Source organism: Cajanus cajan, chromosome 8, assembly GCF_000230855.2.
Source record: "Cajanus cajan strain Asha chromosome 8, NIPB_CcT2T_4, whole genome shotgun sequence".
In the NCBI taxonomy this organism is placed as follows: Eukaryota; Viridiplantae; Streptophyta; class Magnoliopsida; order Fabales; family Fabaceae; genus Cajanus; species Cajanus cajan.
The window spans coordinates 6,789,613-6,817,581 of record NC_138524.1 but is presented as its reverse complement, the minus strand read 5'-3'; the positions used below and the strand labels follow the sequence as shown (position 1 = coordinate 6,817,581).

General features: G+C 34.5%; 2 protein-coding genes across 12 annotated transcripts; one reads left to right on the top strand and one right to left on the bottom strand.

Moving 5' to 3' along the window:
* Window positions 1-147: 147 nt before the first annotated feature.
* On the bottom strand, window positions 148-25,022 carry LOC109798547 (MLO-like protein 14). 5 transcript variants are annotated; one of them, XM_083061927.1, is made up of 13 exons: window positions 24,000-25,022; window positions 23,368-23,504; window positions 4,992-5,055; window positions 4,329-4,423; window positions 3,590-3,664; window positions 3,107-3,192; window positions 2,636-2,685; window positions 2,489-2,529; window positions 2,062-2,229; window positions 1,930-1,965; window positions 1,493-1,560; window positions 1,354-1,414; window positions 148-263 (listed from the first exon to the last, which is right to left on the bottom strand). In XM_083061927.1, the coding sequence occupies exons 2-13, from the start codon at window positions 23,491-23,493 to the stop codon at window positions 192-194; spliced, it is 942 nt and encodes a 313-aa protein (XP_082918053.1). In that variant the 5' UTR covers window positions 23,494-23,504; window positions 24,000-25,022; the 3' UTR covers window positions 148-191. The 5 variants fall into 5 exon arrangements, with proteins under 5 accessions (XP_082918053.1, XP_082918054.1, XP_082918055.1 ...); XM_083061928.1 differs by having other exon boundaries at window positions 24,101-25,022; XM_083061929.1 differs by having other exon boundaries at window positions 23,368-24,275; window positions 24,432-25,022.
* Window positions 19,555-23,323, top strand: LOC109798331 (uncharacterized). 7 transcript variants are annotated; one of them, XM_083061939.1, is made up of 7 exons: window positions 19,555-19,977; window positions 20,382-20,456; window positions 21,153-21,216; window positions 21,502-21,595; window positions 21,715-21,818; window positions 22,429-22,521; window positions 22,607-23,323. In XM_083061939.1, exons 4-7 carry the CDS (start codon window positions 21,581-21,583, stop codon window positions 22,680-22,682), a joined length of 288 nt encoding a protein of 95 aa, XP_082918065.1. In that variant the 5' UTR covers window positions 19,555-19,977; window positions 20,382-20,456; window positions 21,153-21,216; window positions 21,502-21,580; the 3' UTR covers window positions 22,683-23,323. The 7 variants fall into 7 exon arrangements, with proteins under 7 accessions (XP_082918065.1, XP_082918064.1, XP_082918063.1 ...); XM_083061938.1 differs by having other exon boundaries at window positions 19,556-19,977; window positions 21,153-21,305; XM_083061937.1 differs by having other exon boundaries at window positions 19,562-19,977.
* Window positions 25,023-27,969: the final 2,947 nt, after the last annotated feature.

Genomic DNA, 27,969 nt, shown 5'->3' with positions numbered 1-27,969 from the left:
ATATTTCTCTTGGCATAGAAGTAGATCTTGGAATTGTTTCTGTTCTAAAACGGAGTTCTGAGTTAACTGAGCAGAGGGTCGAAGGACGGGTTCAACTGGCCTACTTGAAGCATTATTTGCTGAAGTTTCTTCCCTTAGTGGCTCTAATTCAAAGTCATCAGTGACCTTGCCTTGCTTTCTGTTTCTCCTTGCTACCTTCCCCAGACATCAATTGTCGCCCTTACACTCCCTGGAATTAATGTTGCCTTATAGTTTGTTCCCATCTAAAACGAAAATAGGAAAGCTGTTACCAAGGTTGTCAAACTCGAGAGTCTACACAAACTCGTGGAGCTCTCGTAGACTCGACTCGTAGACTCGTAAGAGTCTACCTAATATTAAAATATATTAAAAAACATGAACACACACAATATGATATCACTATTTCAACATTCTAAGTCTGAAATAAGTCAAATAACAACAATAAAATGTCATAATACAAATCTTAACCATACATAAACAACCAAAAACCAAAAATGTTAGAGTGAGAACTGAGAAGTAACACTCACGATGGCGCTAGAAGCTGCAATGAGGCGTTCGTATGCGGCAGAAGATGCGGCGGAGGGAGAGAAAACAGAATCGCGTCCTTCCCAGACGCACGTTCGTATACGGCGGCGTTCGATTGCGGCACCGTTCGTAGCGGCGGAGACGTGCGTTCGCAGCTGCGGAGACGTGCGTTCGCAGCGGCGGAGACGTGCGTTCGTTGAGGCGAAGCTGCGCGTTCCAATTGTGCAGAGGGGGAGACTCAAAAACGTGAGAATGGTGGAGGAAGCTCGCACGCAGGGGAATTGGTATTCTCACTAACTAACCCTAGGCAAAAACGACGTCGTTTTGGGCCATTTAGGGGTTAAAAAAAAACGTAACCAGACTCGTGGACTCGGGCTCAGACTCGCGATTCTAACCGAGTCTACCCGAGTCTACCCAAAAACGAGTCTGTTAACGAGTCAACTCGTTTTGCTGCCCTGGAATCGTAAACTCGTACGAGTCTACGAGTTGACTCGCGAGTTTGACAACCATGGCTGTTACTGTATCAGACATGAAACAGGAAAAATTCCTTCAGTATAATAAAGATTTACTTAATACAACTCTATTCTCATGCAACACAATGCAGATTATCCCAAAGAAGGATGTCATTTAACTCTTCTGCAGCAACAAATATGATAGTAGTATCACATCTAAAATGGAAATAATGTCATGTAGTTAGACCATATTAAAAGAAGCTTGATCATTCAGAGAAAATTAACACTTCAAGTAAACACATAATGCCTAACAAAATAGGTGTCGGGGGGAAAGTCAATCATTTGAACATGATCTTACATGTGTAACAAGTGCATAGAGGGGCAAAGTACTGTAGCTGCAGATAAACTGTCCAATGAACCTATCATGTTGAAAACAAGTGTTAAAAGGAATTGATTTAACATCCTAACTACTTAAGGCTGCATTGCTTTCTGCATACCCCAAGATTAGCCTCGAATACACGAGGAGATGATTCCTGTTAAAGCAAGAGCTGTTTCCAAACTCCCACTGCAGATGCAAAAAGTCATTTTGGTCAAAAGCATAAGGAAGAGATTTTTTTTTTAATTTTTTTTATTATCATTCTTGGGGTTCATTTTATTGTTGTATGGAGTGATTTATCTTACGTAAGGCAAACTAGTAAAAGTAATCATGATTGACCAAAAAGTTCAAGAGGTGCAGTATAGAGATAATAATAACTTATCACAAATATATAGTTGCATCTTATTTGATTAATCTCGAATATGATTTCTTGCTATACATTTTGGATCAGTTCTTTTGAAAAACACAATTCTTTCATACAATTTACGGTTCAGGCCGAACTTGAAAATGTTATCTTTATTACTAAAAGTATGATTCTGTCTTAAGATGGAGAAGTACCCAGGACCAACAGAATGTAGCCAACTCAAATGCATTCTGCAGAGAAAATCAATGAGCTTGCATAAGAAGTTAGCAAGAAAATAAATATTATTACGACGATAATAGCACACGATGTAACAAATTGTTGTCAACCTGAAAGATAATGAAATGAATCAAGGAAAGTAGTAGTTCGGGCTTCTTAAACCAGAAAAGTTCATCACGAGGTGTCAACTTTGCTCCAGAGAAGAAATCAGTTATTTCAGCATTCTCTAATGCCAAGGTTACAACATGATGTAGCTTTGTTCCAACTAAAAGAACTAGCTGCACAAGAACAAATAATAGAAATAAAATGACAGTTGAAAAAAGTATACCCATCCAAGAAATACAATACAAGGCAATATTTTAGATAACCATTTACTGTAATTCCCCTTACTTAAGACAATCATTTACTGCAATATACATAAACTACGTATATCACATGACTGTTAAAAATCAGAGAAAAAGGATTATAAAATTGAACTATACAAATAAGAAAGAAGGATAATTAAAAGAAAGATAGGAAATGGCCAAGCTAACTTACAGAAATTGGAATGATAGCTATCCAGAAATAGAGATTTGATCCTATTACATACCAAAACACTAATTGTAAGCTTGGATAATATGCAAAAGATTTAGGTAATCTAATAGAGAAAACGGTCTACAAATGAAAGCTAAAGGGAGAACATACCTTTAATGTTGAATAGCATGAGAGCAACAACAAATCCCCAGAGTGGGACACTACAAGAGATTTTCCAAACAGAAATTTTTATCTTTCAATTTGTGCATGAGAATCATTTTTTATTTCATTATATATATATATATATATATATATATATATATATATATATATATATATATATATATATAAGCAATAACAGAAAGGATAGTATGTTACATGTGTCAAGACAACATATGTTCTTTCCTCCTTATAATGATTATTCAAACCGCCTCTTAAAATATTTCATGTAGATGAATGCGATGACATTTTGTTCAACTATTTGGAGAAATATTGATCACCACAGCCCAGAAATTAAGATTGTTCAAAATACATCAAAGCAAAGGAGAAATGTTATTATTCTAGATAACCAGAAAATAACTGTCAAAGGATCTTGTCATGAATATTGTAATTTGTAACAACTAAATCTCAACTATTACTAACCTCACACCAACTATCTTTCGGAATTCCTCTTCCACACATTGAATCATGTAGTTGTGAAAATCATATTTTAATGAGAGATTGTGATTCTGTCATCAATAAGAAAAACAGACTATGTAAACATTCACAAAGTAGTGGTACATGATCACTGCATACTACCAATAAACCTGACATACAAGTACCATGGTAGATCACTAGATTGTTACTTCAACCAAAATAAAGTAGAAACACAAAATCAGAAAGAAAATAGGGAAACTCATCAAGCATCTAACTATTCAGTTTCTACTATAAGCATTTTTGTAGTTGTGACCGTAGGCCATAGTTTATCAACAAATGGTGATTGCTGAGGAAAGTGCTTACATAACAAATTAGCAACATAACCTTGACAAAAACATAGTCACCTGAATGTACAAAATGAGGTAACAACCATATTATGTTGCTTTCGAATAAGAAACATTTAGAATTCAGACAAACAGAATTGGATACCATGATGAAGCCTTTGCGAAGTGTAAGATAATTATTGCGAACCAAAGAATTCCAAAATTGTCGTAAAAAACAAGCCTGCAATTCGATTAAACTTCAAATTAGATACCTTCAGAATTAAATTATAAAGGAATACGTGGTTCTAAATAGAACCCCTGTTGATAACGCAAGTCAAAGCCTTTTTCAAAACTATAAGCTTTTTTACTCAGAAACAGATGGCAACACTAAGAAGACATCATATACAGAAGCAGGAAGAAAAGTTACAAGTTAACAAAAAAGAAAATCATGTAAAGAAAGTTTGGTTCAAAGATTACTGAAAGTTACGAGAGATTTATACTATTAGTCCCATTGAATTATTTTACTAATTGCCTTATTGGATTACTAAAAAAAATTAAGTTCTTATCATTTGTTTTATCCAAGTAAAACAATAATCATTCAACTTTTGATCCCATTTTACTGATAATACATGCACGCAGGATTCATTTTGTAATGCTTTAACCAATTTCATAAAACATTGCAATGAATTCATTCAAAATTTGTTTAGAAAAGAAGCAAATTTGATTAAAAAGTCTAGCCCTTGTCAAGAATACAAATATGTTAAACTAGGTTATGCACTGTTTGATTTCAAACACTCTCATATATCTGCCTTTTCTAACTCAATTTTTTAATAGACATGATGAAAAAAATAAATGAAATTTAACTCAATGGAAAGGAAGAAATAAAATGGAGGTTCTATTATTACCACCCAAATGAGGAAAGTGTTTCTGAACAATGGATTTGATCTATGAACCATAATTAAGGATGTTTGACTTAGCGCTGGCACGTGTCTTGGGATTTCTGTTGCAACACATGAATGGTCAATCTAATTCAGAAGATGAATTTAAATAAACTACATGACCACACGTTTTCATGTATCATAAAACATTGAACAGTTCATTTTTGGAAGGTCTAAATGTTCGACGCTGAAAATGAAATGACACAAAAACATAAAAAGGCTTCACATGGTCTATAAAAAAGAACTTAGGAAATGATATCTAGATGCTATTTTTCATTTTAGATCAGCACTGACAATTATATTTTTCTGATGATTTACTAATTTATTAACAGAATAAGAGAAGTACACGGCTAGTGATCATTATATAGGTACTACCAACATAATTTTTTGGCAGTTTTGGTAAAGTGAATCATAACAAAACATGAATATTGATTTGTATTTTATGTAAATAACAAGGATTTATTGCATATGGATTGTACATTAGAAGTAGAAATAGACAACTGCATTAATTTTATAGTCAATCGTAGAAGTAACAGCTGCAAAAATAATTGTAAAGGACAAAATGGGATTACGGAATATGGATACATGATCAACTATCTACAGAAGAAAAATGATCAATTTTGATCTTACCAGAAAATGAACAATTGTGTGGATCTATTTGAGCCTCATTCTCCCACGTTCTCCAATTGTGAATCTAGTTTAAATAATTACACTGTTACTACATCAAGCAAAAATCCAAAATAAATAGCAGATTGAGGTTTTACTTCTATACCAAGACACATCACAGAATTCCTGAAATTTAAACAGATTGTTTCATGTTCCTATGACTATGTTTAATGGAATCTAAATTAAAATTAATTTGAAATACTGAGTAGTACATTTGACACTTACTAACACCGAAAATCAAATATATCTTTAAAACATATTGGAGTATCTATATGTTTTATAAACTTTTATTTCTTTTCTTTTTTTGTTGATGTAAGACCTTATTTGTATCTCGACTTTATATATCATTTGATCACTTTTGTTATAAGTTATTGGTTACTACCAAATTCAACCTGTGACTTTATACCACTATTAGGATTATTTTGTGAGTATTTATCTCTATACTGTTGTTGTCTTTGTATATCATTTTATCACTTTTTATTATAAGTTATTGATTGTCACCAAATCCGATCTGTGACTCTATACCACTATTAGAGTTATTTTATTTTTTTATAAGGTTATTTCACAAACAATTCCACAATGGTGAGATATTATCTGCTTTAGATTTAAACTTTTATAGTTATACTTTTGGTTATCACCCAAAAGACATTATGTGTATGTTTTATAAATTCTTTATTTTTTTTCTTTTGTTTTATTGATGTGAAACCTTGTTTTAATCCCCCAACAATAATGTCAAGCAATGACCGACTGTAAAATGGAAATGCAATTCAACATGGTAGTTTTTATTTTTTATTTTTTGGTAAAGCACTGTTTAAAAGCAATGAAAATGAGAATCAAATTAAATCAAGTCAGGAACAATTTTTCCCCCCAGATATTTTAGGATTTATGTTGATATAGTAGAACTTTTGATTGTAGATTGGTACTTTACCTTTTCTACTTAACACGAACTATGAATCAAACAAGTCTCTTTGATTTGGTGTGAGCAAGTTGGATATGCATCTCAGACTAAGATAAGACAGATTGAAGGACATCACTTGCACATGTTTGAAGAACTATCAATTATTACATAGTTTGAATTTTGACCAAAACAACAATCTAATCATCAAATTGTGTTTTCATTCACAGCATTCCGAAAAATAGATGATAATTAGTCGTAGTACACATCTTATAATATGGATGGGTAAAATATACATGTAAGGTTTTATTTTTCTTACTAATTTTCTAAGTTTACCACATAGAACAACGATGCTTCATAGGAGTAGAACATGATGGACTATTTTTTCATCAGTTTGGATAATCTTTTTTGTAAGTAATCGTATAGGACAAAAAAATAAGAAGGTAACATAAATTGTACTCCTGCCATAAGTTAAAATCAAGTTATGCATTTAACTTTTATAGAAGGACTTTAATCTAATTGCTTAGAAAGTTGAGATGCATAGGTTGATTTTTAATTTATGGGAGAAATTTAAGCTAACAAATAAAAAAACTTATTTGGTTGTTGTTTTGTAATTTAGGAGAAAGCTAGGAAAAAAGGAAGGAAGTTAAGCACAAAGTGGTGAATTTGAAGTTGAAGGAGTTTGTGGTTAAGTCCCCAGGCTAAGCCCCAGATCCACGCTTAGCCTCAGCATGGCAGAGAATCCCTGGAACAGAATTTTGATCCCCACGCTGAGCGTGGAACTGAGGCTGAGCGTGGGAGTCCCAGAACCTCATTTCACTCCAGACCTATCCCCAAGCTTAGTGTGGCTCTCATGCTTAGCGTGGATTGTGCTGACATGTCATTATTCACATAAGATAAAATCTTTTATGACCTAAAAGTGGGATTTTCGAGGAGAGAAGTAAGGAGGATCATTCTTGGACTTTGTGTGGCGGTTGGAGAGCTCTAGAACCTTCAAGATCAAGCTTCTTCCTTTCTTCATCATTTGTAGAGTTCTACATGTCTATGTGTAGCTAAACTCACCCTTGTTGGGGTTTGATGTAACTAAACCCATTCTCATGTGTAAACTCTAAGCTATCAATCTAAGTTGTTATTCAGTTTTATTGCTCTTTTTCTGTGCATAATGCTTGTTATGGCTTGATCACCCTTAACTTGAACTTAAGGTTTTTAAGAGATTGAGAAATGATTTTAAACCTTTGACTTGAAATAGAGCAACTAATGGTGCTTATTCTTAGAGATAGAGTAAATGTCATTGGTCTTTCTTAAGCTCTTGTTCTTAAAGCTGGTTTTTTGGTTAAACTATGCAAGAGATTGATAGTTTAAGTTAGAAACTTAGATGCCAACTTGTAAGAGATTAGGGTTGGTTACTTTTGAGAGTGATTGATAAATTCTGAATAATAACTATTGTGAACTTAGTGATAAGCATGAGAGGAAGGTTTAGTGAAGTCAAACCCCAACAATTTATTAATATTGCATTAGAATCAAGTTTTGCACTCTAAGTGTTTACCAAAATACCAAAAATAATTATTATTGCTTATTTACATTATTTACTGCAGCAAATCAAACTCTTATTGCTTTTCGGTAGCTTAATTAGTATAACAAGTGAAATTGCAAAGTGTTGCGCAAGTCCCTTGGGAGACGATACTCATACTTTCATTGAACTACTTATACGATTTGGTACACTTGTCAAACGAGATAACAAGTTTCTGGCGCCGTTGCCGGGGATTTGCATCTCAATACTTAGGCAAAGTCACTTGGATTACTAATCTAGGCTTTGATTCATTTATTCTTTTACATTTTGCAATTACTATATTCCTTTTCTTTTAATTCATTGTATCTGTGTTGCTAACTGTTTGTTGTAGCTTTGTGATTCTGGTTTATGCGAGGTACTGTTCCTGCTAGTGATTTAGCTTACGACCCAGAAATTGAGAAAACAGCTAGGAGGAACAGGGGAGCAGTAAGGAAGCAAAGGTTACTAGCCAAGCAAGTACAACACAGAGAGGCTACTTCGTCCCCTCTCAATCATTCCTTATCTGAGATCTTAGAGGAAGTAGAAATGGTAGAGGAAAGACCAAGAATTACTCTTGGTGATCATGCAGCTGCTACTGGTACTACTCATTTCTCTAACATTGCCACTCCTGCAATTGCTGCCACTAATTTTGAGATGAAGCCAGCACTGTTGAATCTGATTCAGAACAATCAATTTGCGGGTCTTGATCATGAGGACCCATATATGCATCTCCATACTTTTATTGAGCTTTGTGGCACAGTGAAGATACATCAAGTTCCTGAAGAGGTGATTCAAATGAAGTTGTTTCCTTTTTCACTACTTGGGAAAGCTAAGATGTGGCTCAATGCTCTACCACATCAAAGCTTAACCAGGTGGTCTGACATAGAGACAAAGTTCTTGGCAAGATTCTTCCCTCTTGCTAAGATTAATCAAGCAAAAAGTGAGATTGTCACATTCTCTCAAAAGCAAGATGAACTTCTATTTGAGGCTCGGGAGAGATACAAATCCTTGTTGAGGAGATGTCCAAGTCATGGATTTGATGACCTTACTCAGGTTAATATTTTTCTAGGTGGATTGCAGCCACTGGTGAAAATTCTATTGGATGCCTCAGCTGGAGGTATTATGCGTTTTAAAACACCGGAGGAGGCTATAGAGTTGATTGATGCTATGGCAGCAAATGACTATGATTTACCAGCTGAAAGGGAGTCAAGACAAAAAAGAGGAATTCTAGAGTTGGGATCTCAAGATGCTTTATTAGCTCAAATTAAGCTCTTGTCCCAGCAAATTGAGGCTCTTACCAAGCAACTTGCTCGGATTCCACAACAACTACAATCCACTCAACATCAAGTTCTAAGTTGTGATCTTTGTGGGTTGAATCATCCTCACAGGCAGTGCATTGATACTTTCGCATCTCATGGAGAAGAGGTGAATTACATGGAGAATCAAGCTCGACAAGGAGGAAACTATGGTGGTAATTATGGGAAGAATTGGCAATCACACCCTAGCATAGGGTGGAACCAGAATGATATTGCTCAATCTAGTAGACCTCCTATGCAAAGGCCCAACTTGTATGACAGACAGTCTAAATTAGAAGAAACAATGAACCAGTTCATCCAGGTCTCAATCTCTAACCACAAGAATACTGAAGCATCTATAAAGAATTTGGAGATTCAAGTGGGGCAGCTGGCCAAACAATTGGCTGAAAATTCTGGTGGAAATTTTTCAGCCAATACTCACACTAAACCAAAGGAGAATTGTAGTGCAATTACAACAAGAGGTGGTAAGAGAGTGGGTGTGCCGGAGGATGAGGAAGAGCAACAAGAAAAAGAGGTAGAAATGAGAGAGGGAGATGGAGAAAATAATGAAAAAAATAAAAAAAATAGAAAATGAAAAAGAGAATGTCATAGAGGGAGAAGAGTTGGCTGAGGAAGTTGCTGTTAAAAAATCAAAGAGCCAGCTAGCAAGAGAATTGAAGATGAAACCCAAGGTGTCTAGTACCAAGGATATGCCATATCCCCCAGCCCCAAGCAAAAAGGATAAAGAGAAACAATTTGCACGCTTCATGGAGCTTTTTAAGAAGCTTCAGATCAACATTCCATTCTCAGAGGCATTGGAACAGATGCCCACTTATGCAAAATTCATGAAAGACCTCTTGACAAAGAAGAGAAAGTTTATTGAGCAAGAGATCATTGAGTTGGAAGCGGGGTGTAGTGCCATAATTGAAAAGAACTTACCTCCCAAGTTCAAGGACCCTGGAAGTTTTACAATTCCAATCACTATTGGGGACCTATCGGTTGGAAGAGCACTGCTAGACTTGGGTGCAAGCATTAACCTCATGCCCTTGTCTATGTTAGATAGAGTTGGCCAGGTGGTAGTAAAACCAACTCGCATGACTTTGCAACTAGCTGACCGGTCTATCAAGTATCCCTATGGTGTGATTGAAAACATGCTCGTTAAAGTTGACAAATTCATATTTCCAACTGATTTTGTGGTTATGGATATGGAAGAAGACTCTACTATTCCTATTATCTTAGGGAGGCCATTTATGAAGACTGCACGAGCAATCATTGATGTAGAGAATGGTGAATTAAAATTGAGAGTCCAAGATGAGGTGATCACTTTCAATGTATTTGAAGCCACGACCCTTCCGAATGATAAGGGTGCTTGTTTCCGAGTGGATGTGCTGGATGAGGTAGTGTGTGAGGCTACAAAGAAGCTAAAAAATCAATTCCAAATGATGTAATTCGCTTGAAGTCACTTCCATTCTCACTGCTTGGGAAAGCTAAAGTGTGGCTCAATGCTTATGAGTCATCTAAGCATTACAAGGAAAGGGTGAAGCTGTATCATGAACGAAAGATCTTAAAACGAGAATTTCAACCAGGACAACTTGTGTTCCTTTACAACTCCCAGTTGAGACTCTTTCCAGGGAAGCTGAAGTCAAAGTGGTCAGGGCCATTCAGAGTTAAGCAAGTTAAGCCTCATGGAGCAATACAAGTGGAGGATGTTTCCTCCAAGGAGAGCTGGGTGGTAAATGGCAAAAGCCTTAAACTCTACTTGGGCGGTGAAATTGAGCGAGCTTATTCCACCGTTGAATTGAACAACCCTTGAAGTCTTGGCTTGTCAAGCTAGTGACAGAAAACGAGCGCTTTATGGGAGTCAACCCATCATTTTTAATCCAAAAACAAGTTAGCATGCCTTTAAATTCAGTTATTTTGTGTTAGTGTGTTCTAGGTGTAGGTGCATGGTTAATCATTGTGTTTGCTTCTTAGTCTAGAAAGCATTGTGTTTGTGAGGGCTTGAGGAACTTCATGTTGAGCTATGCTTGAAAATTTTGAAAATTTGCAGAAAAATTGAAATCCACGCTCAGCATGAAGTTCCAAGCTAAGCTCTATCAGTGCAGAGGTAGAAGAATAACTCTCTGGAGATGCCACGCTTAGCCTCAGTCCCACGCTGAGCCTCAGAACTTAAACTTGAAAACTGGGAGTTCTCTCTGGAACTCCCACGCTTAGCTTGAAATCCACGCTCAGCGTGGACATGGCAGAGCAATTGGGCACCTGGAGCTCCCACGCTAAGCCTCAGATCCACGCTTAGCCTGGGAGTCACTTTTTCAATAAATGTTCTCACTCTCTCTCCAGAAGCCCGTTCTTTTCTTCTACCTAACCCTTCACAAACTCTCTCAAAAACCCTAGGTTCATTTCTTCTCATTCCTTGGCCGTCTTGCTCTTAGTGTGGGTAGGCTCCATTTTCTCTCTTCTTGTTCATCAAAGGCATGAAGGTAAGTCTTTTTCCCTAATCTTGTGTGATTCCCTCCATTGTATGTTTCTTGGTTCCATTTCTATTTTTTCCCACTCATCTTATCCCCCTACCTATTTTCGTGCAAACCCTTGTATCCATGGTGTTTTGAAGCTTATTTTCATGGTTGATGTTCCTTTATGATATTTGCACATTTGTGGTGGTATATTTGTGAATGGGTCTTCTTAAAACTCTTGGAAACCTTATTTTTGTGAATGCCCATGACAAGATTCAAGTTATTTTGGTGTTCTTGGTGGTATGTGAAGCCTTTTTGGGGCCAAAAGAGGAGCACACTGCTGCAACCCTCACGCTCAGCGTGGGTTGGGCGCTCAGCGTGGCTATGGAGACAAAAAAAAAAACCCAGCTTGGTTGTTCATTGTTTTGCCTGATTTTGTGTCTTCCTAATTACATTCACTTATTCTACTTTTGTAGCATCCCCAGGAGGCCATGATCAAGCGCAGGGGGGAGGTGATGCAGTTGATGATGATGAGGAGTTTGAGGAGGAATATGAGGAAGAGGAAGCAAGTGAGGAGGATGATGATGAAGAAGAGTCAGACGAGGCTGAAGATGATGAAGAGGAAGACTAAGCTGTTTCACTTTGAAAAACTATTTTATTATTTTGTTCTGTTATTTGCTTCTGACTGTTTAGTTTTAATGCGTTTTGAAAATTGAAAAATAAAATTAAGTTTATGGCCTAGTTTGAAGCACTTATATCAATTTTCCTTACTTTAGACTTTGTTTTTAACTCAAAACATATCTAAATTGTTAGGTGATCACATTTTGTTTTTGAATCATGTTTTTAGGTAACTTACAAGTATTTGGTTGTTGTTTTGTAGTTTAGGAGAAAGCTAGGAAAGAAGGAAGAAAGTTAAGCACAAAGTGGTGAATTTGAAGTTGAAGGAGTTTGTGGTTAAGTCCCCAGGCTAAGCCCCAGATCCACGCTTAGCCTCAGCATGGCAGAGAATCCCTGGAACAGAATTTTGATCCCCACGCTGAGTGTGGAACTAAGGCTGAGCGTGGGAGTCCCAGAACCTCATTTCACTCCAGACCTATCCCCAAGCTTAGCGTGGCTCTCACGCTTAGCGTGGATTGTGCTGACATGTCATTATTCACATAAGACAAAATCTTTTATGACCTAAAAGTGGGATTTTCGAAGAGAGAAGTAAGGAGGATCATTCTTGGACTTTGTGTGGCGGCTGGAGAGCTCTGGAACCTTCAAGATCAAGCTTCTTCCTTTCTTCATCATTTGTAGAGTTCTACATGTCTATGTGTAGCTAAACTCACCCTTGTTGGGGTTTGATGTAACTAAACTCATTCTCATGTGTAAACTCTAAGCTATCAATCTAAGTTGTTATTCAATTTTATTGCTCTTTTTCTGTGCATAATGCTTGTTATGGCTTGATCACCCTTAACTTGAACTTAAGGTTTTTAAGAGATTGAGAAATGATTTTAAACCTTTGACTTGAAATAGAGCAGCTAATGGTGCTTATTGCTAGAGATAGAGTAAATGTCATTGGTCTTTCTTAAGCTCTTGTTCTTAAAGTTAAGGGTGGAATCTCAAAGTATCCCTTAGTGAACAAAGGTATTTTTAGACACAAGATCAAAAATGTTTGTGGTTGCACTCTAGGGATGATTAGTGATAGTGTGACAATTACTTTTGTGGTTAATGACTGTGGCATGATATTTTTGAAAAGTTTTGAGCAACTTTATTAGCCTATGTGAGTTTTGGCCCCTCTTGCTGTTAGAGTGTTACCATTTGATTTCATGCAGTTGATTTTGCTTGAGTCTCTTTTGAGTTTGCATAGCATATGTTGTTTAGAGATGATCAAGGCAATTTTTCTTGTAAATTTGTGCCACTTGACCAAAAAGCCAACCTAACAAAAAAAGTGAATCCATTGCACCCTACTTTGAGCCAAACAGTGAATTTATTGAGAACCTTGAAGCCCTTAAGAAAAACAAAATTCTCCCACACCTTAGGAATAGGAGAGCAGTCAAATTGATCATAAGGGGAGAAAAATCTTAAGTTTGGGATATTTTGGGGTGATCATTGTTGCTGAGCATATGGATAATTGTTGCATGTTATGGTTGTACCATTGTGGCCATTAGTCAATTGTTATTCAAATCAAAAAGAATTTCAAAAATCATAAATAAATAAATAAATAAATAATATATATATATATATATATATATATCAAAAGAGAAAGCAAAAGAAAAAAAAAATCAAACATCAAAAAGTGATTAAATTGTGTGAATAAGTGTGTTGCATGATCTATATGCTTTGGGTGAAGGTAGTATCTTGGGACTTCTGGGGATAGAGAAAGGAAGAAGAATAATACATGGTGATCATTAAGACTTGCTCTTCTACTCCTGTGGTGTCTTTTGTTTACCCAGAAGAACCAATTTCTTTTGTTAGCCCAGCCTCATTACAACCCATGAAAGACCTTGTGATCTATGCATGATTATGTGATTTTTGAATTTGATTGAGATGAAAAGCAAAGTTGACTTGTGTGATTTATTTGTGTAAATTTGAGAGATTCCCACCTAAATACACTTGTGTGATGACAGAAACACTGATCTTGGTGAGGAAGAGGTTGTTCACTAATTTTCATTAGTATCATTGACATGCTTGTTAATCCCTTTGGGAACTGTTGCAATGCACTTCTGATATCAAATTGTGTGGGCACCACATTAATTGGCTGATCAACTGTAAACATTTTCTGGTGTTCAACTATTGGAAGACATGTATGGCTGTTTTGTGTGATTACCAATTTTCAAATCGTGTTCAATTAGGAGATTAGGTTGTGTGTTAACTTAGTTGCTTGATTTTTCTTTGCTTGAGGACAAGCAAGATCTTAAGTTTGGGGTATGTGGAGGCCACTCTAGGGTTTCACTCTCCAAGGGTGGAGAATGAAGTAGGCTAGCTGAATTAACCTAGGGACTAAGGATGGGATTTTGAGGCATAAAATGCTCACTCAATATCATATAATCCAAAGTGGTTAGAATCCCTAAGAGTATGCATGAGGAAGAAAATACAAAAAGAGAGGAAGAACTCAGAAGAAAAGAAAAAGAAAAGAAAGAAAAAAAGAAACAAAGTATAGAGAGGGTTAAAGAGTGGTTAGAACAAGAAAAACAACAACCAACACTCTTAGAGAAGAGTAAGGAGGATAATGTTTCTTCCAAAGGGCTTATGCTTGAAGAGAGTCACTTTCCCATTGAAAATGATTTTAAAAAGACTCTCTTTATTCATCAAGACCTTAACTCTTTCTCTCACGTTGCCACTAGTCATGAAGTGGAGATTCAAAAACAAGTCCTTTTTAAAGAAAAAGAATTTCAACTTCAAGATTTAGTGAAAAAGAAGTGGACTTCACTTAGTACCACCTCTTGTACTACTTCCTTGGTGGTGCCCAAGGTAGATAAGCCTTCTTTCTTTAAGACTTTTTCTACTTTAGTTTTCTTTATAAAGCACCCAAATTTTGGTTTGTATGGTTTGTTGGATACATCTCAAGGTGTTGTATCTTCTATTTTTGATCTTGAAGGAAGTTCAAACTTATTTGAACTTAACTTGGATACTTCCCTACAAGACAAACTTAGATTATATGAGTTTTCTAGACTCCTCTTAACACCTTTTTCTCATATGTATCTAACAAATAATGCAATACAAAGTTGTTTAGGTAATTTTTTAGTTAAGTTTTCTTTATTTTTCAATAGATACCTAGGTCACTACATTGGGTACCTCCAACAAGATATTTTAGTTTTTAGGACTAATGCATTAGTGTACTATAGTTTTAGTCTTTTTACCTTTTTAGGTTTTGGTTATACATCTAGACTTCACCATGGGGAGGATCCTATCTTTCACATTAGAGAGTCTAGTCCTTTTAATTTAGATAATATTTTTAGCATTTTTAGTAGAACTCCTCTTAGGATACACTTTCCATTTCTATCATATACTATTACCTCTAATGCTTATTTTTATGTTTTTGTTGGACATGATGCCCACCATGAGGAACCTCTTGATTTGAGGTCAAATCCTTTTCAAGAGGGAGGGAATGATGGAATACCACTAAGGCCAAGAAGTCCAAGAGGAGATGTATTGAAGGAAGCAAAAGGAATGGGTTAGTATTGAAAAATCATAAGAGGAGTAAGCCTACTTTTAGGCCTTAACTCCTAAGTTTTTATAGCATTTATTTTTATTCCTATTTTTTGCCCTTGTCTTTAATTTCCTATTTTACCCTTGTATTTTGGGGTATCTTAGTCATAGGATTTATTTTCTTTTGTATTTCCCATTTTACCCTTGTATTATGGGGTGTTTTAGATCATAGGTTTTTTATTTTGGGCTAAGGTATTTAATTAGGGAGCTAGACACATTTTTGGTGGTGTTTGGACCTATTTTTGGACTTAGAAAGGCTTAGGCCCAAGTGGAGGGCAAAGGTTGCATGGTCTTGTCATGCACCTAGATGTAGCCTAACTAAACCCAAAGATTCCATCCTTGGCCACCAAGTTGCATCTAGGGTTAATTTGGGTTTCATTTGGTATGCATTTGGCACCCTAAATGCAACCCTAGATGCCTCCCACTCCTATAAATACCCTATGCACCACACCTTGTAAATACTTTGGAAATTGAATATAAAGAGAGCATTTTTGCCTTTATATCATCCTTAGTCACCTTGGCTATTTTCGGCCACCTCCCATCCTATCTCCACCTTGAGAGCTAAACCCTAGAAGTGGCCTTCATCTACCTTGAAGTGAGTCAAACCCTAGAGTACCCTTCTCAAGCATTTCCTCAAACACCTTCTACCCAACTTCCATTTTCGTCCATTCCATCATCATCCACCCTAAAACCTTGTGCCACCTTTGAAGAACTTGATCCTCGGAGAAAGCGTCTTATTCTTTGCTCACAAACATTTTTAATCTTGTGTCTAAAAATACCTTTGTTCACTAAGGGATACATGCACACCTTTAGTTCGAATGGTTAACCATTCTAGAAAGGGAGGAATCTCAAAGTTCTTTAACATTGGTGGAGCTCTCTATCAAATTTTAATTACCTTGTGCAAGCTAAAGAAATTTCAAAGTTTAATAAGTTGCATTAAAGGGAACTGAACATTGTGTATAGCCTTTAGTAACATATACAATCTTGTCTTATTTTATGGTATTTTTCTTTCTTTCTTTTAAATTTTTCAATATTTTAATAACAAGTTCATTAATTTTCACCTTCTTCAACTTAGTAGTAACATTAATTAGCTGAAAGTAGTTTACCCAAATCTTGCTAAGGATTATCTTCCCCTGATAGCACAAATAAATTACAGGTTGGATCAAATCCCACATTTAGAATGACTCGAAGTAATCTACATTGTTTCCATGTATAAGCATATTAAAGAACATGAACATGTGGATTAAACATTCAAACCAGTGTATTGCAGAATATTATGTTATGCTCATTTTTCAATAGTGATAATGTGTGGAAGCCAGACCTTGTTTACTATAGAGAATATCTCACCTTCACAATTGCTAACAACATTGTGAGACAACTGAAAGATATATGTGTTACAGCTATGATAAAAATGTAACGATGCAATTGCTCTAGACCTTCATGTGAAACAAAAGGTTCATAACCCTGAGCAAAAGAACAAATTCCAAGTTGGCATCCATTAATTCATAACAGTAAAAGCCACAATAATAAAGGTATTAGTCATGTTAGATTTTATCTTAAAACTAATTGACATTAAGTAAAGTTGTCTTATAGATATATAAATTGCACCCTAAGAATTGAAATAGGCGATATAGAACTTTCCAACACCCTTCCTCCATCCACATGTCTGCTAGAACAGGCAAGCCTACTAGAACTGACGATTTACCAAGATGGATTATAGGCCCTGATATCTTGTTAGATTTTTATCTTAAAACCAATTAACATTTGGTGTACTCCAAGGATTGAGACAAGTAATTTACCAAGATTTTATCTTAAATCGCCTATTCTGATAGGCGGTTTATCAAGATGGATTATAGACTCTGATATTATGTTTGATTTTACTTTAAAACTAATTGACATTAAGTGAAGTTTTCCTACAGAATATAAGTTGTACTTCAAGAATTGAGACAAGCGATTTGAAACTTTCCAAGAAGTCATACCTCATTGCAAGATTTTTTTTTATGTCATCCAATATTCTCCTAATTACGTGTGGGTTATTGGAAGCCATCAACAATTTATGCTCTTCTGTGTCATTATTTTCCGTTTCTTTAGCAATCTCGGATCTAGTACATGGAGCAAAAGCATCATTGTAGAACTTCTCTGAAATGCAAATATTTGCTATCACGTCTGAGGTAGCTATTAATAGAAGTGATACAAATCCAAGCAGTTGCATCTCTGAGATCAATATTAAATAAAATTGTGAACTTGTGAGAGTTGATAAATAGGAAAAGATAAATGTTAAATAAAATTAGATCATTGTAGAAAAGTCAGTAAGCACCAAGGGATCAAACTTGCTTATAAAAAAGGATTGTAGTAAAACTTAATTAATGCATGATACCTTCTTGCATTTTTTCCAATGTTGCAAGAAAGGGCTTTTGATTCGTTTTCTTCAACCACTATAACCATAAAAAAAACCATTTACTTCAACACTGTGATCAAGTTTAATTAACAATTAAACATGTTAAGTGATTAAACTTTATAGAAGTGCCCTTGTTTGGACCTAAAACATGTTTGAATAAACTTATCTGTAAATACATTTAGGTGAATAAAATATGAAATAAGTTTTTGTATAAGTTAAAATTAGTTTTTACATAGGTTAACAATTAGTCTTTAGAGAAATTAATACAATAGAACTTTTACAAATTAGTTTATGTATAAGCTAATTTTAATTTTTGGAAAAATTTATTTCATTTTTTCTTTTTATTTTCTTCTCGCATAAGTGGTTATCAGCTTATGCAGAAGTCTACTCAAACATACATGTAATCAACATAGTTACTTTTTGTTCCTGTGCTAGGATACACACTTCAATTATCCTTGTTGTAGCGGGTCTGGTCCTGGGTCTCGGTCTTCTCGTTCCTATCCGGGTAGTCCGAAGTGAGGGGGGATGTGCCTGCAAAGACACTCCAACGCTCAAGTAAGTGCTCGGCGTAGTAAATGCAGTAAGTGAAAGTTAGTTACGTACCTCGATGGGGTCCTATTTATAGTGATTCTTATTGGGCCGCGATTAAGGACTGGGCCCCGGGAAATTAGGGGGCTAATCCGGTGCATTACATAAATTAACCTCTCCATAATTATCCTGGCGTAAATCCGTGACTTGGCCGACCACACCGATACGTTCCGTTCAGATTATGAGTGGTCGGTGGGCTCGGGTATTCGACCTAGTCGTCCACGGACTCGGGTATTTGGCCTAGTCGGCCACGAACTCGGGTATTCGGCCTAGTCGGCCACGAACTCGGGTATTCGGCCTAGTTAGCCACCATACGGTATACTTTTGATCTTATCATAGTGTGAACAAAAAGTAAGGGCAACATGGCACTTTGATCACCAAAAACGGATGCAAATAAAATGGCACTTTATACAAAAATACATTAATTTTCAATTCTGTTGATGATTTGTTGGCATCACAAGGAAAGCAAATCAGAAAGGAAGCTCTAAGAACCCCTTTCCCTTAGTCCCTCTTGAATTTTATCCTGGGTGATATTTTTCAAGTCAGATATATTTTTAATATTTAGAAAATAAATAGGCAGAACCAAACTTCAACCAAAAGAATAAAAGAAAGAAATTCATAGATTGCATTGTGAAGTAGAGTTAGAGAGCTTCTTTGTAGTCTATTCAATGCACATTAAAATAAATTTGTATATGTAAGAGATGAAGTAGATCTACAAATGAATAATTTATTGCAACATATAAATGAACTCAATTCAGTAACAAGTTTGATAGCATGTTATAGACAAACTTAGGTTTGCTAAAACTAACTTTAAGATTTTGGAGAAGTTATCAAGAGAGAGCTTCTACAAATCAATTTAAGTATAAACTAATTTTATAACTATGGAAAAAATTATTTCATTTTTCTTTCTATTTTTCACTCTTAAAAGTGTTAATCACTACTAGAAAATGACTCATCTACGTCACTAATTCTACATCGGTTTTAATAAAACTGATGTAAAACCAAAATGCTGTAGCATTTTTGTAATTATTTGAAGAATGTAAAGCAAATCTACATCGGTTTAATGGAAGACCGATGTAGTAGTAAAAGTGCGGTGGCAATTTCGTAAATAAGAGGAAAAACATAAAGATATCTAAATCGGTTCACTTTATGACCGATGTAGAATTGGATAACTTTCCCTACCCGCGTGCGCCATATCCAAACAAAGCCGCCATGCCATCTCCAAAGAAAGCCTCCCTCCTTCCTCTCCGAAGAAAGTCCAATGGATTCACCTCTGGCCTCTGGCACGTCGAAATCGCATGAGTTCACCGGGGTGGAGCACAGTCCGCCAAAATCGGCATAGGTTAGGTGCTATTGATGGAACATGGTAAGCCTATCTTTCTCCGTATGGAAGTGCTGCGGGCACATAGAGATGTGGGTAGATGAAGTTTCAAAAATGAAGGTCGAGCTGTAGGTCACGTGACCTGCACCGAGTTGATTCCCATCGTTCTCCAAAGAAAGCCCTAACTCCTTAATAGTAAGCACCCAGACTCTTCTCAGACCGTGAAAAACATCATCATCGGAAAACCCTAACTCCTGCGGGTATGTTATTGTTTTCCGCTTTCAAACTTTTGATTCTACGAGAGCTTCCGGTATTAGTGAAAGTTGAAGAGTTCGCACGAAAACCCTTTATTTATGGCTCCTCTCTGCATTCAATTGGTGCCACCCGATTGTTTATTTTGTAGCTTTGATATATCTTTACCTGGTGAGAATCATGGTCGGAGATTTTGGCAACTTTTCTTTGGATATTCATTATTTGCTTTCTTTGCCTTTTATATTTGTTTTTGCATTCTTGATGATGTGGAAAGAAAATAAACAATAAGGGGCTCGGTACTGGAATCGTGTTTTGGATTTTTTCTGCTTTGTAGTGTTTGTTTAAAGGCAAGAGAAAAGGATGGGGAATATTATTATGTTTCTGACTTTGATCTATTTTTTTTTTGGGTAAGGTTCATGTGCGTTATGTTACGAGGCTGCGGAAGAAGTTGCAGTTTGAGGAGAGGAAGCAAGCCAACCAAAGAAGGGTAATTCTGCTGGTTTTAGTGTGGTTATTTGATTTTGTGGATCATGAAGTTTTAGGGGAAAATAGTAGCTTAATGAGTTTTTTAAGTGTATAAACACTAAGCAGTGGTGAATGAAGAAAACAAACTAATGTCTGAATAAATTCTTCTTTGAAGTTTAGTTATTCCCTTAACTTGAAACTGAAAGTGATCCTTAGAAAGGAAGTTAGAATCCACATCCATGAATGGATTATTACAATATTACTTATCAATAAGATTCTATTGAGTGATAAGCTAATTAGTTTTCTTTTTGATGCCTTTGAAAAAAAAATGCTTTCATTTTGATGATGAAAATAAAATTATATGACTTAATTAAATGAAGAAATGATAAAAACTGTAGTAATAAGAAAACAAATATTCCCCAGTAGTTAATATATATATATATATATATATATATATATATATATTTGTAAATTCATATCAGTTCATTTAGGTATATTTTATTTATCATTGAAAGTTTAAATTTGAGATGTCATAGGCTCTGTTTGGATACAATTTAAACAAATTTTTGAGAGCTCAATAAAGAGTATTTTTTAGTATAGAAGCTCTTAAAAGCTCATCTAGACTTGTATCTAAACATGCTCATATTCTAATTGCAAAGGATTGTTCTATGATGATTTTCTGATATAACTGGCAATGTCCTTTTTTCTTTTGTACTAGGTGCTTTCGGATTCTGAAACAGTCTGGTGGTTGAACCATGCAGTTGAAAACATATGGCCCATATGTATGGAAAAGATTGCCTCTCAGAATATTTTACTCCCTATCATTCCGTGGTTCTTAGAGAAATACAAACCTTGGACTGCTGAATGACTCGTACTGTTCGGTTATTTGTCTTTGATTGTGGTTGATCATAATATGAATTTTGACCATTTTCTTGAAAATTATGTGATATGAATTTCATATTCTCTATTCAACTTTTATCAAGAAAGATGCAGTTTTTGTGAATATAAAATTGATATCTTGACTTTTGGTGTATCAGAGTTTGATATCCCTGTACTATATTTTGCAGAAAGAAGCTGTTGTTCAGAATCTATACTTGGGAAGAAATCCACCTTTGTTTACTAAAATGAGGGTTCTTCGCTGGAGTGATGATGATCACTATGGTTTCATGGCATTCTAATTAAATGCTTATGTTCATTTTTGTCCTGCATGACTTTGGAAATAATTTTGTTAAGGTTTTTCTATTAGTGTCTTGAAGTGAATTTTCTTTTCCGTTTTGCAGAAGGGAAATCCCTTGCTTAAACACATTAGGAATGTTAGATGGGCGTTTGCTGATATTGTTTGTGACTACTTGCTTGGCCAAAGCTCATGTGCTCTCTATCTCAGGTTACTTTTGTCTTTGCTTATTTTTTGTTATTGTTGTTTACACTTGTTTGTTTCTCTGGTGAATTTAGAGGTACTGCTACACTAGCTGCTGTGGAGTTTGTTCGTTGCAGTCATTAGTGCTTTCTATTATAAATTCCATTAGTTAAAATTTGGCTGGAAAAAAACATTGTTGAAAATGCATATCAAATCGTCAATCAACAATGGAACTCCTGCTGCATGCTCTGTCAATATGACAGTGTCGTGTGTGTAGAATGATTACATGTTATCCCTCATGACTGGAAAAAAATATTCATATCACATGACTCAATTTAGGGTATAATTATGTTTTCTGGCTATCATCATACTTGTGGAACTGCTCATTTTTCTAGATTCCATGTTACCCGTGTGTGGTTGGGTACTTGGATATCTCACAAGTTATTGTTCTCCTAGTTGGTTTAAATGAAGTTATACTTATGCATCAACTTGACTTAGGTGGATGGTTTAATGCAGTCTTCGCTATCATTGTATGGGACTGATTATATCAATGAAAAAAAATTGTCAAAATTTCCTACCTGTGTCAGATATCCCAGATTCTCAAGTATGGGACTGATTGTGTTTATTTTCATTGTAGCACTGCCTGCTTGGTGGGCATCACAGGGGTTCTTGCTCCACTCCTTGAGGAGACTATATTTCGAGGATTTTTTATGACTTCCCTGACTAAGTGGTATTGGTTGCTTTCATTACTTCTCCTTTCCATTTAATTCCCTGTGTTTTGCTGATCAAACTTTTTTTTTAACGTAATCAAGCAGCTGGTGCACCCTCTGCTGTTCAGAAAGCTGCTGGTCAGGACCTTTATCGTGGGGGTGGATCAATAGCGGTGCCTAATTCAGCTGGCGGTGCAGATGCCATGATGACGGTTGGTGCAGCTGAGTCATTCGACGTGAATGCAAGCATGGACAATACAGCAGCTGGTGAACATGTACGTGAAGGCAACAAAGCAGGTGTTGGATCATGCGGTGAGGCCTTAAATACTCAAGTTGCTGATGCAGTTGTTGTTGTGCACTCAAATAAAATCTTTGATGGCACCAAAGAAGGTGCTGGTCCGTCTAAATCAGGCGGTGATGCCATAACCAAAAAGGTAGCTGATGCAGCTGCTGATCCAACTTCAGAAAAATCTGCTGCACCTGTTGCGGATTCAGCACTTGCTACGGCTACTCATGATGAAGCAAATGGAGACAAGTTTACATCGGTTTTATGAATAACTGATGTAAATTTGTACCAAATTTACATCGGTTATATATAAAACCGATGTAAAATTATGCACAAATTTACATCGGTTATATATAGAACCGATGTAAAATTATGCACAAATTTACATCGGTTTTATATAGAACCGATGTAAAATAGTATACATATACTACGTCACTCTATTCTACATCGGTTTTAGAACCGATGTAAATAATGTTTAATAACCGATGTAAAATGGTATATATGTAGTAGTGAATGGAGAAGTTTATTCAAAATCATCATAACACAACAAAAGCTAAATAAAGATTCTAAAAACACTTACATCGCTTAAATGGTGAATGGCACGCTCTAGAAGCAAGGAAAAAGCAAGGAAAAATGTTAAGACAACAGCAATAGACCATGTTGGAGTAAAAGCCAATGGTCGTGATTCTTGTTCATTCTCCTCCATTGTTAAGTATCCTAATCACAAACCAAATATTAAATATGACTAAGGCTTAAAAAATACTCAGGTCAGCTTCAATGAACCTAAAATATAGGTCTCAATACAAATAACACAAACAAAATGCATAATTGATATTTAACTTTGATGATACAAAATCTTAGGAATTGAAGTCTTTAGTGTGATATGTACCAAAGGATTTCAAGTCCTAAGATTTTGTATACAAATGTACAATTCCAAGGATTGAACATAAGGTTTTGGTTCTATATACAGAACAGATATAGAAATATAAAAATTAATATACAATTCTGCTCAAACTTAGGATTGAGCATAATTGTATATTTTCATATTTGAATAGAATTGTATATTTGTATATTTGAGCATAAGAAACATAACAATAACACTTCGTCAAGGTTATTGTTTCTAATAGTCTCTCACTGCATATCAATTTTTTGTATAAGTAACTACCAAAGATTGTGAGAAAGGAAATTTTTTGGCTTGTTTTCTCCTCTTACTTTCTACAGAGAAACACTGTATGCAATTTTAGACCAAACCCATTTTCGAATCATCACATTTTTCCAGTTTCCACAAACAAGTTTCAAATTCTGAAAAGAACCTCACTCCCGACATTTATTGCATCAAATGTGCCAAGCAGATTTAGACATCATGAATAAAATCCGATGGTCCAATACTCCAATGTTACTTTTTCTCAATGTCCAACACTGCACCAAAAACAACCACCTTGAACAATGTCATGAATCTAGGAATCTCATAGTGGAAATTGTTTCCGCCTGTTACAATTCTCAAGTGAATCAGAAGAAGGAAGAGATCTAATCTTTTTGTCAGTCACATGCTTCAGAACCAGAGTTCAAACCCGAAAAATTGTTCAATACTTAGCCATAAACAAGATTATGGTAATTTCTATACGAATTTCATTGCCTACATACACTTTCTTCTCTTTGCATCTTCCATGCCCATGTCAAATCTCTTGTACCATCTTTCTCACAAAATGCTTGCTGGAAAAACAAAAAAAAAATTGAAACTAATTATCATGCAGCAAATATGTGTTTCTTTGTTATTATTTTCCTCTCAAATGTACATGTTGTATACGTATACTATCAATTATTAACGACTCTATCAATGACACTGTTTATACAATCTCTCTGATCCCCAAAAGTAGTAATTTACATCAATTTCGTCCTCAAAAGATTGCGTGTACATAAATTAGTCTCTGATGTGTAGCAAAGTTTGTTTAATGCATGGCATAATTAATTTAGCATGTTAACGGTATACGTGGAACGTTAGGTGCCACATGGAACACACTTAGGTGAATGTGAATGTGAGACTATTTTTAATTCAACTAAACCCCCACACCTACTTTGGGACATATCTATTTAAGGAGATTTTTTTATATAATAAAGGTGAAACTTTTCTGGTAGATCTCTTCTAATCTTCAATTCAACAAGTAAAATTTTGGATTAACTGGGATACTATTGAATTTTAGTACTATAGATGGTAAGCTTTTGATATAAGGATCCTAACATGTCACTAATTTTGTGCTCAATATATGAACCAAAAATAAATAAACTATTTAAATTGATAGTAATTTTTTGGGTACATTACTAAATTTTTTTTTATACATAAATTGATTTTGATTAAAAACATGTTAAAATATATATTTTTTTTTTTTGGTAAGCAAGGGGGCTAAAAGTCCAAAAACACTAATCATTAACTTGAAAAAAAATAGCAGAGGAGTCTGCAAGCAATAAGGAAGTAATAAAGGATGGAGGGGACTCAAAAATGAGAATTTCCTCCAATAAAGGCACACTACATTTAGATAATGAATCCGCGACTAAGTTGGCCTCTCTGCCAATGTAGGAACATGAAAAACTAGGAAGCTTAGATGACAATTCTCTTATTTTCCGAACAACATGACTGCAAGGATGGGTCCTTGAGCAACCTTCATTGAGAAGTTTCACTACATCATATGAATCAAATTCAACCAAAGTATCTAGATCCATATTTCTATCCAATAAAATATAAGTACCATACAATATTGATCTAAGTTCAGCTTCAATAATAGAGCAACGCCCCAATCGAACAGAGAAAGCGACCACAAAGTCTCCACTAAAATTTCTGACCACTCCACCACCAAAGGCCTCACCATCTCGTGTCATTGCCCCGTCACAGTTCATCTTCAGGGTTCCAGTCGGAGGGCAAGTCCAACGAGGGTTCTGATACAAGCCTCACGTGTCATAAGGTAAATTTTATTTATTTTATGACAATGTCACAACTAATTTTAATGCTAATTAGTCTCTGATGTGTAGCAAAATATTTTGGGTGAGAAATATTTTATAAGTTTATTAATAGTTTACTTGATTAATTAAAAGTGTCATAAGGTATTAATGATCGTTTATTTTGAGTGATATTTAAAAATAATAATAATATTTATTAATTAAGGTTTAGAAATTATTATAAATTTAGTTTTTATTTAAAATATATTTTAATTAAATTTGATCTTGTTGACTCGGTCATTTAGACCAATTCTTATTTTATTCCTTTGACTTGGTCTTTTAAAAATTATTGTTACCTTATCTTCTTGACCTGTTGACTTAGTTTGAGATGATTTTGAGAAACAATTTTTCTTTTGATTCATATAGTTTGTTATACCAATTACATTGTGTGTTAAGTCTTATCCATATAGGTTTGGTTTATATAATTTGCTATACTAGATTCGACACATTACATCCAAGAGAAAGAGAATCCAAAGAATTCTTTTGTTTTCTTAAAATCCTTTCTTTAATCTTTTTGAATTATGTGGGGATTGTCGTATATTTTGAGTGATATTTTAAAAAGATTAACAATATTTATTTAATTAAGGCTTGGAAATTATTATAAAATTTAATTTTTATATAAAATGTATTTTTAATTAAATTTGGTCTTGTTGACTTGGTCATTCAAACTAATTCTTATCTTATCCTTTGACTTGGTCTTTTAAGAATTATTGCTACCTCATGTTCTTGATTTGGTATTTAAAATATTTTTTTTTCTTATAAATATAACATTTTAGAATGTTTAACAAAGTTCTTTCCTCAACATCTTTTTTATCACAAAAATTTTATGTTATTCTCACTTAAAAACTTATTAGTTATGTTATCAATTATTATCGGAAATGACCTGTGGAAGACTTGCATATCACACAAATAAGTTCTTAAATACAATTTTTTGTAATTGTATATGTTTTAGATAAGAAGAAAGGCCTTTGTTTGTGATTGATAGTGAAAATAGACAACAATTTACAAGATTAATGCATGTTATATATGTAAATTACCTTTAATTAATGTATGATTTCGTAGACCATGTTTTAAAAGGTTTTTTTTTTTTTATTTATAAATCTTATAAGAAATTAATGAGAACCCTTTATTTTTAACTTACTTTCGTCATTCCACTGCAAGTAAAAAAAAAAAAATTATGTACAAAAATTATTACAAGTAATATTCAAAATATTATATTATTATCAACGATTAATATTTAGATGATTTTAGTAAAATGAAAATGTATTATTTTTAGTGTAATTTTTCGTGGTGTGCAATAATTAGCTTTTAACAATATGCCTTATTTTTAATTAGGTGTTTGGAATTTGCGTTGGTCAGTTGTGTACAACGCAATATTTTTGCAATGGGTAACATGCATGAAATGAAGGTCAACATCTAAAAACAAATAACACAGCTCTTGTCATGTCGATACAGACTCACCCGTAGGAGTGTGTAAAAAATCCAATCTCACACTAGCGTAAAAAATTCAAATTAATCTAAACTAATCTTTCGTTAATTTGATCTGTATAGAAAAATTTGATTTATTTAAAAAAAAAATTATATAAAAAAATTTAATTTAATTTTTAAAAAAATTCGAATCAATTCACTTTATAAAATTAATTTAATTATCCGATCTATTTTTACAAAATATATCGATTCAATTCGATTTAATTTTTTTTTAAAATCGATCTATATATAAATAAAAAATAAATAATTACACTACACTAAATTGATTTAATTTAAAAAAAATCAATTCACATTTATAAAAAAATCAAATCAATCCTTTTCATAGATTGATTAATTGATTCCCTCTTATAAAATATTTTATAGATCGATTGCCTAAAAACCCCTACACACTCGTGTATAGGCTGCGACTGCCATTATCCAATCATTTTTAGTTTTTTTATATCTTAATTAAATAAGTTTAGGTAAAATTATGACCACAAACCAACAAGCATAACGAGAAGTGTCAAAGCTCCATAAATGCTTATAAAAGCATTAATAAACTATCCACTCTCATAATGTGTATTTAAATTTAATTTAACCGTATAAAATTATGATAATTATTTTAATTATATACTATTTATTATCCAATAATATTTAGTCACACATATGTATTTCAAGTAATTAATAGTTACACCCTTACACTTATCTATTCAACTAGAACTTT

What these genes read in the sequence shown, in the direction of transcription:
- LOC109798331 (XM_083061936.1), top strand. Translation starts at nt 22,705, where the DNA reads ATGATGACGGTTGGTGCAGCTGAGTCATTCGACGTGAATGCAAGCATG.
- LOC109798547 (XM_083061927.1), bottom strand. Translation starts at nt 23,493, where the DNA reads ATGGAGGAGAATGAACAAGAATCACGACCATTGGCTTTTACTCCAACA. An exon ending in CATGCTATTCAACATTAAAG is followed by an intron (nt 2,530 to 2,635) that starts GTATGTTCTCCC and finishes GGTATGTAATAG; the next exon opens with GATCAAATCTCTATTTCTGG. An exon ending in TAGCTATCATTCCAATTTCT is followed by an intron (nt 2,230 to 2,488) that starts GTAAGTTAGCTT and finishes GTTCTTGTGCAG; the next exon opens with CTAGTTCTTTTAGTTGGAAC.